The 15509-nt window shown below is 38.0% G+C and overlaps 2 protein-coding genes across 2 annotated transcripts in view; one reads left to right on the forward strand and one right to left on the reverse strand.

Moving 5' to 3' along the window:
• nubp2 (nucleotide binding protein 2 (MinD homolog, E. coli)) overlaps positions 1-4180 on the forward strand; it is a 4516-nt gene extending 336 nt beyond the window's left edge. Inside the window, exons 2-7 of the mRNA XM_082183499.1 lie at positions 151-269; positions 812-1010; positions 1093-1247; positions 2717-2827; positions 2923-2992; positions 3858-4180. Coding sequence (XP_082039625.1) covers positions 151-269; positions 812-1010; positions 1093-1247; positions 2717-2827; positions 2923-2992; positions 3858-3994 — 791 coding nt within the window. The 3' untranslated portion in view covers positions 3995-4180. The remainder of the gene's footprint in view (positions 1-150; positions 270-811; positions 1011-1092; positions 1248-2716; positions 2828-2922; positions 2993-3857) is intronic.
• Positions 4181-5514: 1334 nt separating this feature from the next.
• Positions 5515-15248, reverse strand: atp6v0cb (ATPase H+ transporting V0 subunit cb). Its single transcript, XM_082183508.1, has 3 exons — positions 14984-15248; positions 7992-8175; positions 5515-6527 (listed from the first exon to the last, which is right to left on the reverse strand). The coding sequence occupies exons 1-3, from the start codon at positions 15054-15056 to the stop codon at positions 6323-6325; spliced, it is 462 nt and encodes a 153-aa protein (XP_082039634.1). The 5' UTR covers positions 15057-15248; the 3' UTR covers positions 5515-6322.
• Positions 15249-15509: the final 261 nt, after the last annotated feature.

The raw sequence follows: 15509 nt of genomic DNA on the forward strand, positions 1-15509 counted from the left end.
GTTCTTTGGAGCCCCATGGTACATAAATATATAAATGCCATATTACCTTACAGCATCACACACAGTACTGTGAAGTGGTTCCAATAAACTTTAAAGAGAACAGAATGTTTGAATCGGGTTTGAAACGTAATGTTTGATCACATCTTTCAGAGAAAGGGAATCTGTCTGAGGTGAAGCACGTGGTTCTGGTTCTGTCAGGTAAAGGTGGAGTGGGGAAAAGCACCATCACCACTGAACTCGCCCTAGCGCTCACACATGCTGGAAAGAAGGTGACATATCAGTCTATTCTATTCTTCTCTATTAAAATTGATTCTGTTCTGCTCTATTCTATTTTATTTTGCTCTGTTCTGCTCTCCTGAATTCTGCTATATTCTATATACCACTCTATTTTAATATATTCGCTTTTTTCTATTTTATTCTGCTTTGCTCCATTTGAATATATTCTGTTTTGCTCTTTTCTATTATAAACCGCTGTTTTATTCTATTCTATTTTTCTACATTTTATTTTGCTCTATAGTCTATTATATTCTCATTTATTTTAGTATATTCTATTCTGCTCTATTCTATTCTATTCTGCTCTATTTTTATATATTCTGTTTTGCTCTATTATATTATATTAAACTATTTTATTCTGCTCTATTTTTATATATTCTATTTAGCTCTTTTCTATTATATCCTGCATTATTTTCATATGTTCTGTTTTGCGCTATTCTATTCTGCTCTTTTCTATTATCTTCTGCTCGATTCCATTATATACAGTACAGCTCTATTCCAATATTCTGTTTTTATTCTGTTGTCCCGGTGTGAGTAGGTGGGAATCCTGGATGTGGACCTGTGCGGGCCCAGTATCCCGCGGATGCTGAGCGTGGGGAAGCCGGAGGTGCATCAGTGTGACGCGGGGTGGGTTCCCGTATACGCAGACCCTCAGCAGAGGCTCGCGCTCATGTCCATCGGCTTCCTGCTGGAGGACTCGGATGACGCCGTCGTGTGGAGGGGGCCCAAAAAAACAGGTCTGACCTTTCACCTTGAGTTGAGTTTTTGAACTTTGGTACCTGATGTGTTCCCGTCTCATATCCCCCGTCACTTTTCCAGCTCTGATTGGGCAGTTTGTCAGTGATGTGGCGTGGGGTGAACTGGACATTCTGCTAGTGGACACGCCACCGGGGACGTCAGACGAACACCTGGCCGTGGTCGAGAACCTGCGCAAACATAAAGTGGACGGAGCCGTGCTGGTCACTACACCGCAGGTAAACACACACACACTCGCTCACTCACACTCACTCACACACTCACACACACAAACACTCACTCACTCATTCTCACTCACTCACACACTCACTCACTCACACACTCACTCACACACACACTCTCTCACTCACACACACACACACTCACTCACACACACACTCTCTCACACTCACTCACTCACTCATTCTCACTCACTCACACACTCACTCACTCACACTCACTCACACACACACTCTCACTCACTCACTCACTCACTCACTCTCACTCACTCACTCACACACTCACCCACACACTCACACTCACCCACACACTCACTCACTCACTCACTCACTCACTCACTCACTCACTCACTCACACACTCACTCACTCACTCACTCACTCACTCACTCACTCACTCTCACACACTCTCACACTCACTCACTCACACTCACTCACACACTCACACTCACCCACACACTCACCCACACACTCACACTCACCCACACACTCACTCACTCACTCACTCACTCACTCACTCACTCACTCACTCACTCACTCTCACACACTCTCACACTCACTCACTCACACTCACTCACTCACTCACACTCACTCACACACTCACCCACACACTCACACTCACCCACACACTCACTCACTCACTCACTCACTCACTCACTCACTCACTCACTCACTCACTCACTCACACACACACACACACACTCACTCACTCACTCACTCACTCACTCACTCACTCACTCACTCACTCACTCACTCACTCACTCACTCTCACACACTCTCACACTCACTCACTCACACTCACCCACACACTCACACTCACCCACACACTCACTCACTCACTCACTCACTCACTCACTCACTCACTCTCACACACTCTCACACTCACTCACTCACACTCACTCACTCACTCACTCTCTCACACTCACTCACTCATTCACTCACTCACTCACTCACTCTCACACACTCACCCACACACTCACACTCACTCACTCACTCACTCACTCACTCTCACACACTCACTCACTCACTCACTCACTCACTCACTCACTCACTCACTCACACACTCACCCACACACTCACACTCACTCACTCACTCTCACACACACACTCACTCACTCACTCACTCACTCACTCACTCACTCACTCACTCACTCTCACACACTCACCCACACTCACTCACTCACTCACTCACTCACTCACTCACTCACTCACTCACTCACTCTCACACACTCACCCACACACTCACACTCACTCACTCACTCACTCACTCACTCACTCACTCACTCACTCTCACACACTCTCACTCACTCACTCACTCACTCACTCACTCACTCACTCACTCACTCACTCACTCACTCACTCACTCACTCACTCACTCACTCTCTCTCTCACTTTTGATGTCCTTGTCACACTGGTACTGTAAATCTCTCGTCTGCTGAATAACATGCATAAACACCCTTTAAAATGTCAGGCAGTGTCTACAGGAGACGTGAGGCGCGAGATCACCTTCTGTAAGAAGACCGCTGTGAAAATCCTGGGCATCGTGGAGAACATGAGCGGCTTTGTGTGTCCACACTGTTCTGTGAGTGTAAAAACACACAGCTGTACTGGGAAATGCCTTAAACTAACCTAATAATCTTGATTTCAACTTTACACTGGCGGATGTGTGTTTTTCAGGAGTGCAGTAACATTTTCTCTAAAGGTGGAGGCGAGGAATTAGCCAAGCTCACGGGATCTGTGTTTCTAGGTAATGTGCTGATGATTGACCAACACTTGTGACTTGTGTTGTTCCACTATTCACCACTCGATGGTGCACAGCATCTCATTGTGTGTTTAAATGAGTTTGAGTACAGGATAGACATGAGACCTATGGATTTGTCAGTAAATACAGTAGGGTCCAAAAGTCTGAGGCCATATTGAAGATCTGGGATTTTCTTTTAGCCTGAAAAAGCTAAATGTTTTAGTATTACCATACAAAAATTGAAATAAAATTATGATGTAAAATGCACAAGAAATATTTAAGATTCTGCTCTATTTTGGACTCAAATCATGATGGAGAACATGATCATGTTCACGTCAGTCAAACCAAATATTAATGGGTACTTGCAAAATTTAATGATAATTGAATTGAATTATTTATTATAATTTAAACTGTATTTATTTATATATATATATACACATATCATTAAATGTATTATTAATAAAAATATAAATTATTTAATTATAATTATTCACATTGAAAATCTGAATTTTTTTCTGCCTGAATTTACCATACAAAAATTAAAACAAACTAAGAAAATAAGGATTATGTACTATTTTGAAGTCAAATGTAAATTTCAGTTTAAAAAAATATAAAATGTAAATGTTTCTCATTATGTTGATTTTCTTCCAGTGGAGTTCAAGATGCTCAAATCGTAATTAATTCTATTATTTATCATAAAAATGTCAAATGTTTTTATTTATTTATAATAATAATTAAATAATAATTATTTGTAAAAAAAAAAAAAAAAAAAAAGTATTAAATAAGAAAAATAACATTTTGGAAGCATTTTGACTGGTGGCCTCAGACTGTCTACATCAGCACTGCAGATGACATAAGTGTGTGTCTGTAGGCTCTGTCCCGCTGGATCCTCTCCTGACAGCGCGTTTAGATGAGGGACGGGATTTACTGCAGGTGTTTCCGGAGAGCAGCACATACACAGCCATCAGTGATATAGCAAACACTCTCCTCCACAGCCTGGACGCCTGAAACACACCAACACCGACTGAGAGGACGCACATTCATGTTTCAAGTGATGTCATTTGTTATGAGAGAATTTATCTGTAAATGTGTTTTTTCCCCTTAAATCTGGAGATATTATATGTCATTGGCAATGCAGTGTTTTTCATACTGGTGCAACTTTCAATAAATAAAAAAAACTAAATATTAAACAAATGGTGGTCTGTGTTTCTTGTAAATAGCTATATGTAAAATAAAATAAAAAGAGAAATGACTATGAACAAAGAAAAGCAAATAAGGTGTTTTTACATGTTCTTAACACAAGAAAAATGCAGTAACCTTCACCCATGTTTATGTTCTCCATCTTCTTCATCACGAGGATCCCCTTTGGCCTGTTCTTTTCACTATTTCCATGCTATATTAACAAATATGCACATTTTAAGTGAACAACGACAAGTAAAAGATAGTATTTAGTCATACTAATTTTTAAAGACTTTTAAGAATTGATTTCTTAGTCTCATTTTAATCACTTTAAGGTCAAAGAGAGTTTTAATTTCAGTTAACCCTCCTAATATTCCCAACACAAATCATTTAACATTGTTAAATGTAGCTTGAAATTTCACAGTCCAGTGCAATTCATCAGCACTTCATTCACTAACCGTGCGCATGCGCATTGCGTACACGTGAATACGTGCGTGAAATCGGCGTACACAACGTTTTCACGAACAAACGATTCATCAATAACTTGATTCGTACGAGTACAAATACACAAAAGTAATCTATCCAGGTGTCCTTATAAATGTGTTGAACGATATATTTAATCTTTAAATAGATTTCTTTGAACTTGTTTTGAGGATATCACAATTATTTTTCTGAGGATATTAGTTTCGCGCGTCGTAAAAAAAGCGGGGGGAAGCGGAAAGCCCTTATATGGGTATTGTCTAGGCGCGTTCGCGTTCTAATCTCGGACACGTGGTTATTCATTTGGAATGTTCAAAATTGATTGACATTAGAACAGCGGTTCTCAACAAACTTCGTAGATAAGCTCAGGATGATTTAAGATAGTACAATTAGGCTTAAAGTGCACTTAATTAATTTACTGTTTTTAATTGGAAAACACACTTGCATCAGAATCTTGAATCACTGAATGACAAAATGTATAAACAAAAAATATCAACAGTCCCAGATTCTGTTCATTTAAAAAAATAAGTTTGAAAACAAGCCGTTTTGTCATAATTACAGCACAAATCCTTGAGGAAATTTGGGGGGCCTTTTGAGTCAAAAACATTGAAAACCACTGCATTAGCGTGTGTGTGTGTGTGTGCGCTAATAGAAATAATCCACATAATTATTAGTGAATAAGGGCCAGTGTTTGATTGTGAATATGTAAGTAATTTACACTTAAAATGGAGTGAAAATAGCAGTAAATCTATCAGTGCTGTAGGAGAATTATCAAGGTCGAGGCTGAGGACTGCAAGGTCAGAAACACAGCTGAACACATTCACACGGTCCGTCTGGTGATGAAAAAGCACTGGAAACACAGGCATATGGAAATTACACTTGTGAGACCCACAATGGGCACACACACACCTTTAATACAACCAAACATCAGATATACACAGGAAACAACCATAAATACACACACCAAGCTGAAATACTCCCCAACACTGCACTCAGAAGCGGAACACCGGCCAGTGCAGGTCTATTCTTATATCTGTATATATTATATATAGAGATTTATGTTTATATAAATATCAATTCAAAGGATTTGAGGAGCTTCAAGTACAGTTTTCATGAACAATATCTTAATGAATAAAATCAGTGAAAAACAAAAATGGACGTTAACAAAAACTATTCCATTCCATTCCACATACAGATTCATCAGTGCGTTTTTTTCCACTTCACAAACACGTCTTTGACACCAACGTGGAAATGTATAAAACTCCCAAATCACGTGACAGGAAGAGACAGGAACCAGAGGCGTGAAGGGAGCGAAAGAGAACGCGTGATTGGATAACAGATCGATAGGCAGGAGGGGTGTGGGAAACAAACAGAGAATGAGATCTATTACGTTATTAATATTATATTCTATTCTTTTTTTCTTCACAAACACAGGACAAAGTCACTATATATCGCATTTACAAGAAATCAAAACTATCAAACTGGACGACTGTACACTTTCAGAGATAAAACCGAACGCAAAGCCTGTTATAATGTGTAGGATTACTTTCCTACCTCTCAATTCATCTAATTTCATTTTAGTTTAAGGTACCATTTATTTTTCCCCCTTCCCATTTGATTTTTTTGTTCCGCTTGCCCCGTAGTGCGGCCCGGCAGCGCTGCATGCTGACTGCCAGTTTATTTGGTTGAGAGAATCAGGGCTACGATGAGGCCGTAGAGACCCAGGACTTCAGCGAAGATCAGAATGAGGATCATGCCGACGAAGAGGCGCGGCTGCTGGGCGGTTCCACGGACGCCCGCGTCTCCCACGATGCCGATGGCGAACCCGGCCGCCAGCCCGCTCAGACCCACGCTGAGGCCTGCGCCCAGATGCAGGAAACTCCTGCCACACACAAACAATCAGACGTTAGTAAAAAAAACATATATAAATAAAATGTTACAATTATTATTTTTTACATCATAAAATAATAAATATATAATGTGTGACCCTGGACCACAAAGTCAAGTCTTATGGGTATTTTATTGATTTATGCATCACCTGAAAGCTGAATAAATAAGCTTTCCATTGATGTATGGTTTGTTAGGATAGGACAATATTTGGCCGAGATACAACTATTGAAAATCTGGAAGCTCAAAATATTGAGAAAAATCGCCTTTAAACTTATCCATTTATGTTCGTGATTTTGCTGCATTCACTCACAAAAATATATTTTTTATACATTTACGGTAGGAAACTTACAAAATATCTTCATGGATCATGATCTTTATTTAATATCCTAATGATTTTTGCCACAAAAGAAAAATCTATCATTTTGACCCATACAATGTATTGTTTGCTATTCCCACAGAGATATACCCGTGCGACTTATGAGTGGTTTTGTGGTCCAGGGTCACAGATATAAAAAAATAAAAATAAAAAAATAAATAAAAAAATCTATTTTGCAAAAATGCATATACATGTTAAAAAAAAATAAAAAAAATACAACAACAGAACTAATCTTTCTACAGCATCGGCAATACAGAGTCCTGTTATTGAAAAATGGAATCAACTACCAACATTTTTGCATTGCAACAACCATAATATAATATAATATAATATAATATAATATAATATAATATAATATAATATAATATATCTGAATCAGTGTTATTTTAGTATCATTGAGATTTTTATTAATATTTTGCATTTGTTTTAAGTTTTAGATTTTGTGCCGTGGAAAATGATCAAATAAAAAAAAAGGAATTAAAAATAAATCATATCTATATATATATATATCTCATTGCGCTGTCGGGTCGAAACATTGAATCTCTCTATATTTTGTCATTGTTTTATAAAATTAATGCTATTGGTCATCCTTTATGTCTGTATGTGAGCTTTACAAATATTTAACCAATAAAAAGCATTTAAAAGAGGTTGTGACTAAACCATTGGCTCCTCAAACGAGCCTATATCTGTCATTTGCTGGTCAAAAACCTCGCAACTCAATTTGAGCATAAAATGTTAATATTATAATGACACGTGCAAGCGTCTAACCATAGCTATATAAAGCCACAATACCAACTTCGACAACAGTGTTTAATTAAATACGAGGTATACATACAGAAACTTTTAAGTTAGATGCGATCAGTCGATTTGACAGCAATCACTTTTATTTCAATTTTAAGTTTTAAAGTTTAAAGTTAAACTAAATGAAAATGAGACATTACGCCGGCGACTAGCTGAAATATAATGCTTATTTTTTACATTTATCTGTCATTTTATTTTCAGTGATTTTGTGTTTAGTTGTTGACTATAATAGCCCTGATCAGAATCCGAGTTCTCTGGTAGTGCTTGTGTTCGACTCACTTGTAGAGAGTGATCTTGTCGGAGATGCTGTTGGCGATGAGGACGGCCACCACCAGTCCGTATATAGCAATGATTCCCGCCATGACCACAGGAATGATGGACTTCATGATCAGCTCTGGACGCATCACAGACATGGCAGCGATACCCGTGCCACTCTTCGCCGTGCCGTACGCCGCGCCCAATGCTAGAGAGACAGAGAACAGAGAGAAGTGACTTTACTCTTTCTTTACTTGCGAAAAGTTTAACATTCATAGTTTTACAGCATGAATAATCTCTCAAACTAATAGTACAAAATGTATAATAAACGCATCCCTTTCTAAAGTTGTGCTTTATGGAAATAGTGTGTGGCAATTCCTCAGTGCGAAAGCATTATGTCACCGTCGAGTGCTGCCACCTACTGGTTTTACCAGGTCACAACACACTTCAATAGCGCGCAGTGGCGGAACCATAACGAAAAGAACAAGAACTCATAGAAGTTGGAAAATACCTTGAATTATAAGGGGAAATACAAAAGGATTGCTGATGTTAATAGTTACGCCCTGTTCGGGGTCAAATGTTCAGTGACATTTCATCTTTTAATATAATTTCATTATGTATCTGTATTATTATTCTTTATTAATATTCATAATCTTATGAAGTCTAAAATGCATGAGTTAGACTATAAATTGCATGGACACGTGTTTAATTCCACTTTTAAACATAAGCAACGTGTTTTTCTACCTTACAAGGAAGTTGAAAGTCGCTCAGTTGTGCATTTAAGCTCAATCCTGACTGAACTACGGCAGAGAAACACGGAAACACGTAGACCTGGCATGAATATAACATCAATAAAGATTTTTCTCGGCAAGATAACTGGTGTCCGGTCACGAGAATCAAATAATAACGGGGAAAAGGCTTAAATCCAAGTCTACGCCGAGGACGGTTAGCAACGATTGCATTTTATTTGTAATTGTATAGTACAATCATAACTTAACGTGCAGGTCAGATATTTCATAATGTCCTTAAACATATCAATATTGTTGATCGCAAAATGACAACAGTATGTGCGCGTCTGCCGTCTTTGTACATTTTATTTTAGCTAACGTTCAGCTAAAACAATTTTTTTTTTTTATGGCTTTAGTTACTGTAAAGCCTTGCAATAATGAACCAGTCCAGATATAGAATAATAATTCTCATGTTATTGCACAACTTCTCGGATGACTCGGCTCTCCTGCAATGTTTCCGTAATGTTCAGTTAGAGAAACCAAAAGGGCAAAAACACGAAACACCTCTGAAGACAGACTGCCTGCAAACAACTGTGTACTGGGTGATCTGAGAGCACTGTTGATTGGTTGTTTCAACAGGTGAAACTCGAAAAATTTCAATATCGTGCAAAAGTTCATTTATTTCAGTAATTCAACTTAAAAGATGAAAGAAACTTCATCTTATATGTACATCTTATATATAAACTTCAACTTATATATATTATATAGTAAATTACATGCAAAGTGAGATAATTCAAGCCTTTATTTGTTATAATTTTAACACAGCTTATGAAAACCCCAAATTCAAAATCTCAGAAATTTTGAAAATGTTCATAAGCTGTAAGCCATAATCATCAAAATTATAACAAATAATGTAATTTTCTATATATTAGTTTCACCTTTTAAGTTGAATTACTGAAATAAATGCAACTTTTAAATGTTCGAGTTTCTCCTGTATAGTATTCTGAAATGTTGTGGGAAGTTTGCTTTGATGCTTCACCGGTTTGATCACATCCAGAAAGATGAAAATAAATAAATCATAAATCGGACCAGTTCTTGTCAAAAAAAAAAAGGCGGAATACTTGGATGGATGTTTTAGTGCTTTCAAACGCCTGAATGAGCAATACTTGTAGATTAGCAAACAGCAATAACAGGAACATTTCTATTTTTATTAAGGAAGTTACTCACAATAATACTCATGTACCGTGGAGACTAATAATGTAAGTACCGGCAGAAAGGTGGAATTGAGCTTGGCTCAAACCAGGCAACTAAACCAAGTTAGATGGGCTGTTTATTTGCAAACTGTGTGTAGAGATAGTGTTAATTCTACAGACCTGCACACACACTGTTAATACACACACGCTCTGCTGCTCGTTACAGCTCGTTCATCCAGGAATCTTAGTCTAAGCTTAGTTTCCGGGATTAAAGGGTAACCCTGCTGGAAATACCATCCGCATTAACCACGATTACAACTAGGCTACTACTGTAGCACAGAAACACCCAAACTAGCCAATACTAGAGTGTGTGTGTGTGTGTGTGTGTGTGTGTGTGTGTGTGTGTGTGTGTGTGTGTGTGTGTGACAGATGGGCCAATGTGATGAAGAGCTGACACAATCCTTCAGTGTGCAGATGGCCACTGTCCAAACACACACTCTTTAAGACAAACTCTACCTGCTCTGAGAACAACACCGAGACAGAATAAAAATAGATTTTACCATTTTTACAGGGTCAAAATCAATCAACGTTTTTGCAAAGAAAGAACAATTTCTTTCTGTCAGGTTTCATTCATTTATTCAGGCTATTTTCATGGCAAACTCATTTAAGTAGAAATTAAAATAATCATAATAACAATGAATGATGATAATGATATAGCAATATGCGTCTAACACTTTGAAAGAAATATAGCAACTAGGCCTATATGAGCTCTATCAGTTTATATTTGATTGAAAATCAAAAAAAATAGTCCATTAATGAAATTTCTGAGAGAAAAAAAAAAGATGCCAAATATCATTTAAAGCAGGATATTCTAATAAAACATGCTATAATTAAAGTATTTTATTTGCTTAATTGAAAATTGCACTATCCATTAACAAGATGGTGAGTAGGTATGGCAACCGACACAAGGGGAACAAACATCTTTCAGCCAAAGTTATTTGCCGATACCAAAAATCTCAAAAAGGCCAAATATCAGTCGCTTAATCAGCTTGTATGATATCAGTCTATCATATAGTTCATCTCAACTAAAGACATGACATATAGTCCTGAAGACAGCCTACCTGAAACCATTGTGTTCTGCTATACTACCCTGCTTTACTACACGTATAGGCCGACATTTCTATAGTAAAACACACCCTGAGAGAGTTACTAATGAGCACACGACTGCAGTGAACTGGGACATGATGCCAAGTCAGATGAAAGAGCGTATCAGCTTCAGAAATGATCTGTGTGCATCACGTCTGTTAGTCACAACACTCATCGAGTCACTTTTTCCTCGGGTAAATATAGTGTAGATTAAATCAGCTGAGTCTGAATGACCCACCGGTGTTCTCGTGCCATCAGGGATTCACAGAATAACTCCCATGTGGAAATCAAGACGAACTTCTGACATGAAATACAACTGTTCCTTCTGACGGTCTGGATCAACATCTAGTTTAGTCACTCCAGGAAATTAAAGGGATACTTCACCGATTAGCATTAAGCTTTGTATCAGTAGAAACCCGGTAGTATTTTTGAGTGACCGTGCTTCCCTCCCTCATGTCCCCCTGAGACGAGAGATTTCTGTATATTGTGTGTCTGGAAAAAAAACTCAGATGACACAAAAATCGTCATTTAGCGTCATCGGAGGCTCTTGTGTCCAGAGGCGAGAGACTACAGCCAGTAGGAGGAGCTCGTTCCGCATGTGTTTAACCCGCCCATAGGGGATCTCACGATAAAACAGTGTCTTTTCAGTTTCGAGTCGACTAGTAGCCTAGCTGTATCATTTCTCCCGATACTGCCCTCTGTAACCGGTAGGCGTGGCTTGGGAGTGGCCTCGTATAGGACAGCGAAATTGTCAGTAACAAAATAAGAACAAATAAACAATTTGCAAACGATAGCACACAAACACAACAGAATAAAGAGACAAATTAAATAAACACGATTTTTTAGGTGGGTATTCAGGTTAAAAATACTACAGAAATTAAAGTAATCAAATGAAAAGACTATCCTGTGTTATTTTACTGTAAAAATACAGATTATTGCTTATAATTAGTTACAAAAGTTATTCAGCGAAGAGCAGCGAGTGATTTAGCTTTTTGCTCTATTAGGCTGCTGTCACTTTAAGAGCTCATGCATGGATCCAATACACTGTTACACAACATCTCAACTATTTACGTTCCAAATCTGACTGTATTTATCTGAATACTTGACAAGTCGGGCATTTTGACATAATATTGTATGTATTTTGACCGTTTAAATGCAATGAGACACGAAAAATAAGTCAATTTGGTACTCGAGAGCTGTTTGAGAGGCGGCTTTATGAGAGCGCCACTTATAATCAGTAGGCGCGTTTCCATTACAGATTTGCACAAAAGTTGTTGTTTTTTAATCTCGACAAAAAACGCAGTTTCCATTAACCGATGTTATGCGACTAAAACTTCATTTTGTCCTCTCGCGATAAGTTAAATCATTGCAAAAATCATTGGTAGGTTTATGTACTATATCCCAGCCACTGCACTAGCCATTATTATTAATGGAAGGAGATGTATGTGTGTTATCCAAGCATTAATGGTAAGGAACGACCCTTATTATACTGTGAGCGATGAGGTGTTTCTGGGTGTTTCTCCCTCATTTCTGCTTCGAGGTCTTGATTGTGGCATTTCTTTGAGGTTTAGAATCCATTATTCCTGTAATTCTTTTGTCTTATATGAATTTAATAAAGAACTCTGTCTCGTATTCTGTCCAAACACACCGCGTCATCTACGTCAGGTGACCTGAAAATGCGCGAAAACTGTTGCCATTGCAGTTTTGTGAAATATTTCTTTTTCGAATTGCCTGAAAAACCTCCTCATGCGAGCGAAACATTTTTTTTGGCGATAAATGGGAGTTTTTGCGAAACTGACGTGTTTCCATTGGGCGTATTTTCAATTCGCAATTTCAATTTGCGCAATTTGAAGGGTAATGGAAACACGGCTAGTGATGCACACGCTTTTTATGTGATCGCGAAACCTGTGGGAATGAATACAATTATGCACAATACTGCCCATACAAGCACTATTTAACCAAAGCAAATGAGACGAGTGAGTGACAGGAGGCGGGTGTGTGTCACCGTCAGAGAGGCAACGCACAGCTGGTGTCGCGGAGCTTGTTTTCCAGCCTGAATAAACTGGATCATAAAGCTGTTACTTGGTGATGTCAGCTAGAGTGGAAAGTCATTTGAAAGGCGGAGCAATTTATGAAGACAACCATGTTTTTTTAAGCAATAAGTGTGCACAAAAAAGGCCTGTTTCCAGAATGAATGAGATCTATAATGATTATCATCAGTCTGAGTGGACGCTTGTATGGTTATTTTTATAGTCATCGTTATCGTGTTTGGCGCAAACAGGACCCATGACATGGATTACTGAATTAAATCAAGTCAATTTTGATTTGATGTTTATTGTAATGGTAAACAGGACTCTGAGCGGCAGACAGCTTTATACTGTGTTTCACATCGAGGGCAGCAGAATCCCTGAAATATATAAATAATAAATCAACTTCAGCTCTTTCTTATCTAAGCTTCGCTCTCATGTTCAGTGACAAACTGAAACCGGGAAGCACACTAAAGAAAACCCTTTACTCACAAAGACACGGATGAGAGACATTCTGCTGCTTTTTCTCATTAAGAAAGCTGTTCAATCTCAAATACACATGAAAAAAGGGCCGGGAAGAGCATCGACTGACCTCACGACTGACCAGCACTGTACGCATTTTAAACAAACACACACCAGCTGCTGACATACAGAGATAACGGAGATAAAGAGAGCAAACAGGCCTGAAGTGCCGTCAAACAGTCCAGCAGAGAATAAACAGCATGATGCCTTGTGCTGGAAACAAACACAGATGCTTTTGATGTCCCTCCCTACTGTAACGTGCACGTACATTTCAGTGTCGCACTATTTCTGCAGCTTCAACCTGAAGATTTGTGGGAAATGATGGTCATTACGCACTTTATTGGGATTTTTATCCATTTAAAAACCACCAGATCTAATGCTAAATGGAGTGAGAGGACGATTCTTTCGATCCATTTCTGGATCGTCTTTCATCTTTGATGGATGATACAGTGATCCTGCTCATCATCAATAACAGCCAAATTAAAGCTGTTTTAATTACTAAAAAGGCCATCTTAATATTAGATTTTTCTGAACAACTTGCAGTTTGTGGTTAATTGAACAAAATAACCCAATCAATCAGTAAATATCACACTATTAATATAATTAGGCTGTCTAACGCACAACTGTCAGGCTGCACCTTAAATTCAATGTTTCAGGCTTTCAGCCTCTAAATCCAATCAAACCCGAGTAATGATCTATACCTGTGGAAAAAAAAACTGTTTAAGATTTAAGATGTGAAATAATCCCTTGCCATTTTATGTCCCTTGCATACAAATTATAATCTCTAAATCTACCCAAACCAGGGAATGAATTTTATACCATAGCTGGTTAAATCAAAGGCCAGTTGTATCTCTACAGCAACATTTGCTGGCCTGTAAAGTCATATATCTGACATTTTATGATCAATATGCATTGCAATAGTATGCATCGATAATGAGTAATTCTAATAATAAATGCAACATTTCACCAGCAATTTTTCGGCTAGCACATGCATGGATTATGATCATAAAGACATCATCATGTGAAAGTAGATGTAAAGAATGTGTTTTATTAGAAGATATATTTTTTTCTACTATATTTAATTCGATACTAGGAATAACGGGACCAGCACTGACAGGATATGGATTATAATCATGCAGACATTTTTTATTTATTTATATATATATAATTTATAATTGATACATGTTTAAAACAGTTTAAATAAACAAGTGTATCTATTTTCATGTTAATAATAGTAAATAATATAATTAGAATGACATTTCGTCGCATTTCAAGAATAATGTGACCTCCACGGGGAGATCAAAGAATCATGACGAAATAATTATGCAAATAAAATTCATGTACATATTAATCAATAAATGTTTAATAAATGTGTTAAATATATTTAAATCGAAATTTACCGCTGAAGACCATCGCTGCTGATGCGCCCATCACTGCGAAGAACGGTGAGTATTCGGGGCTTCCTGACGACATTATTCCTCTAATTGCACCTCAAAACCCCTATAACTCCGAACTAATACTGCTGGACACAAGCAGAACCGTACAAATTGACGGGTATCGGGCTCTGAGGATAACTGGTTTGGTAAAGAACAATGGTTTTAAATCCCAATCAAATGATGGAAACAGCTTGTCACGGATCGTGTCGGATGAATCTGCGGTACAAAATGGCTGAAATGTCACCTGACACACCGTCTGGAACATACCATCCGACTCCTGGAGGGGGGAGGGAGATAAATAAAAATTTGGAATGCGCCGGTTTGCTTTTATCGAATAGAGTATGACAGCAGATGTAAAACTAAAATCGTCATAAATCGTTAAATTGAAAGCATGTGGGTGAAATACAGACAGGTGTTATGGTTTCATGGTCTCCCCCATTTGTAGTGAAGATAGTGCGCGCCGCTGCGGGCTTTCCCTTTAATACTGAAG

The sequence above is a fragment of the Leuciscus leuciscus genome (genome assembly GCF_965113295.1).
Source record: "Leuciscus leuciscus genome assembly, chromosome: 11".
Classification (NCBI taxonomy): domain Eukaryota; kingdom Metazoa; phylum Chordata; class Actinopteri; order Cypriniformes; family Leuciscidae; genus Leuciscus; species Leuciscus leuciscus.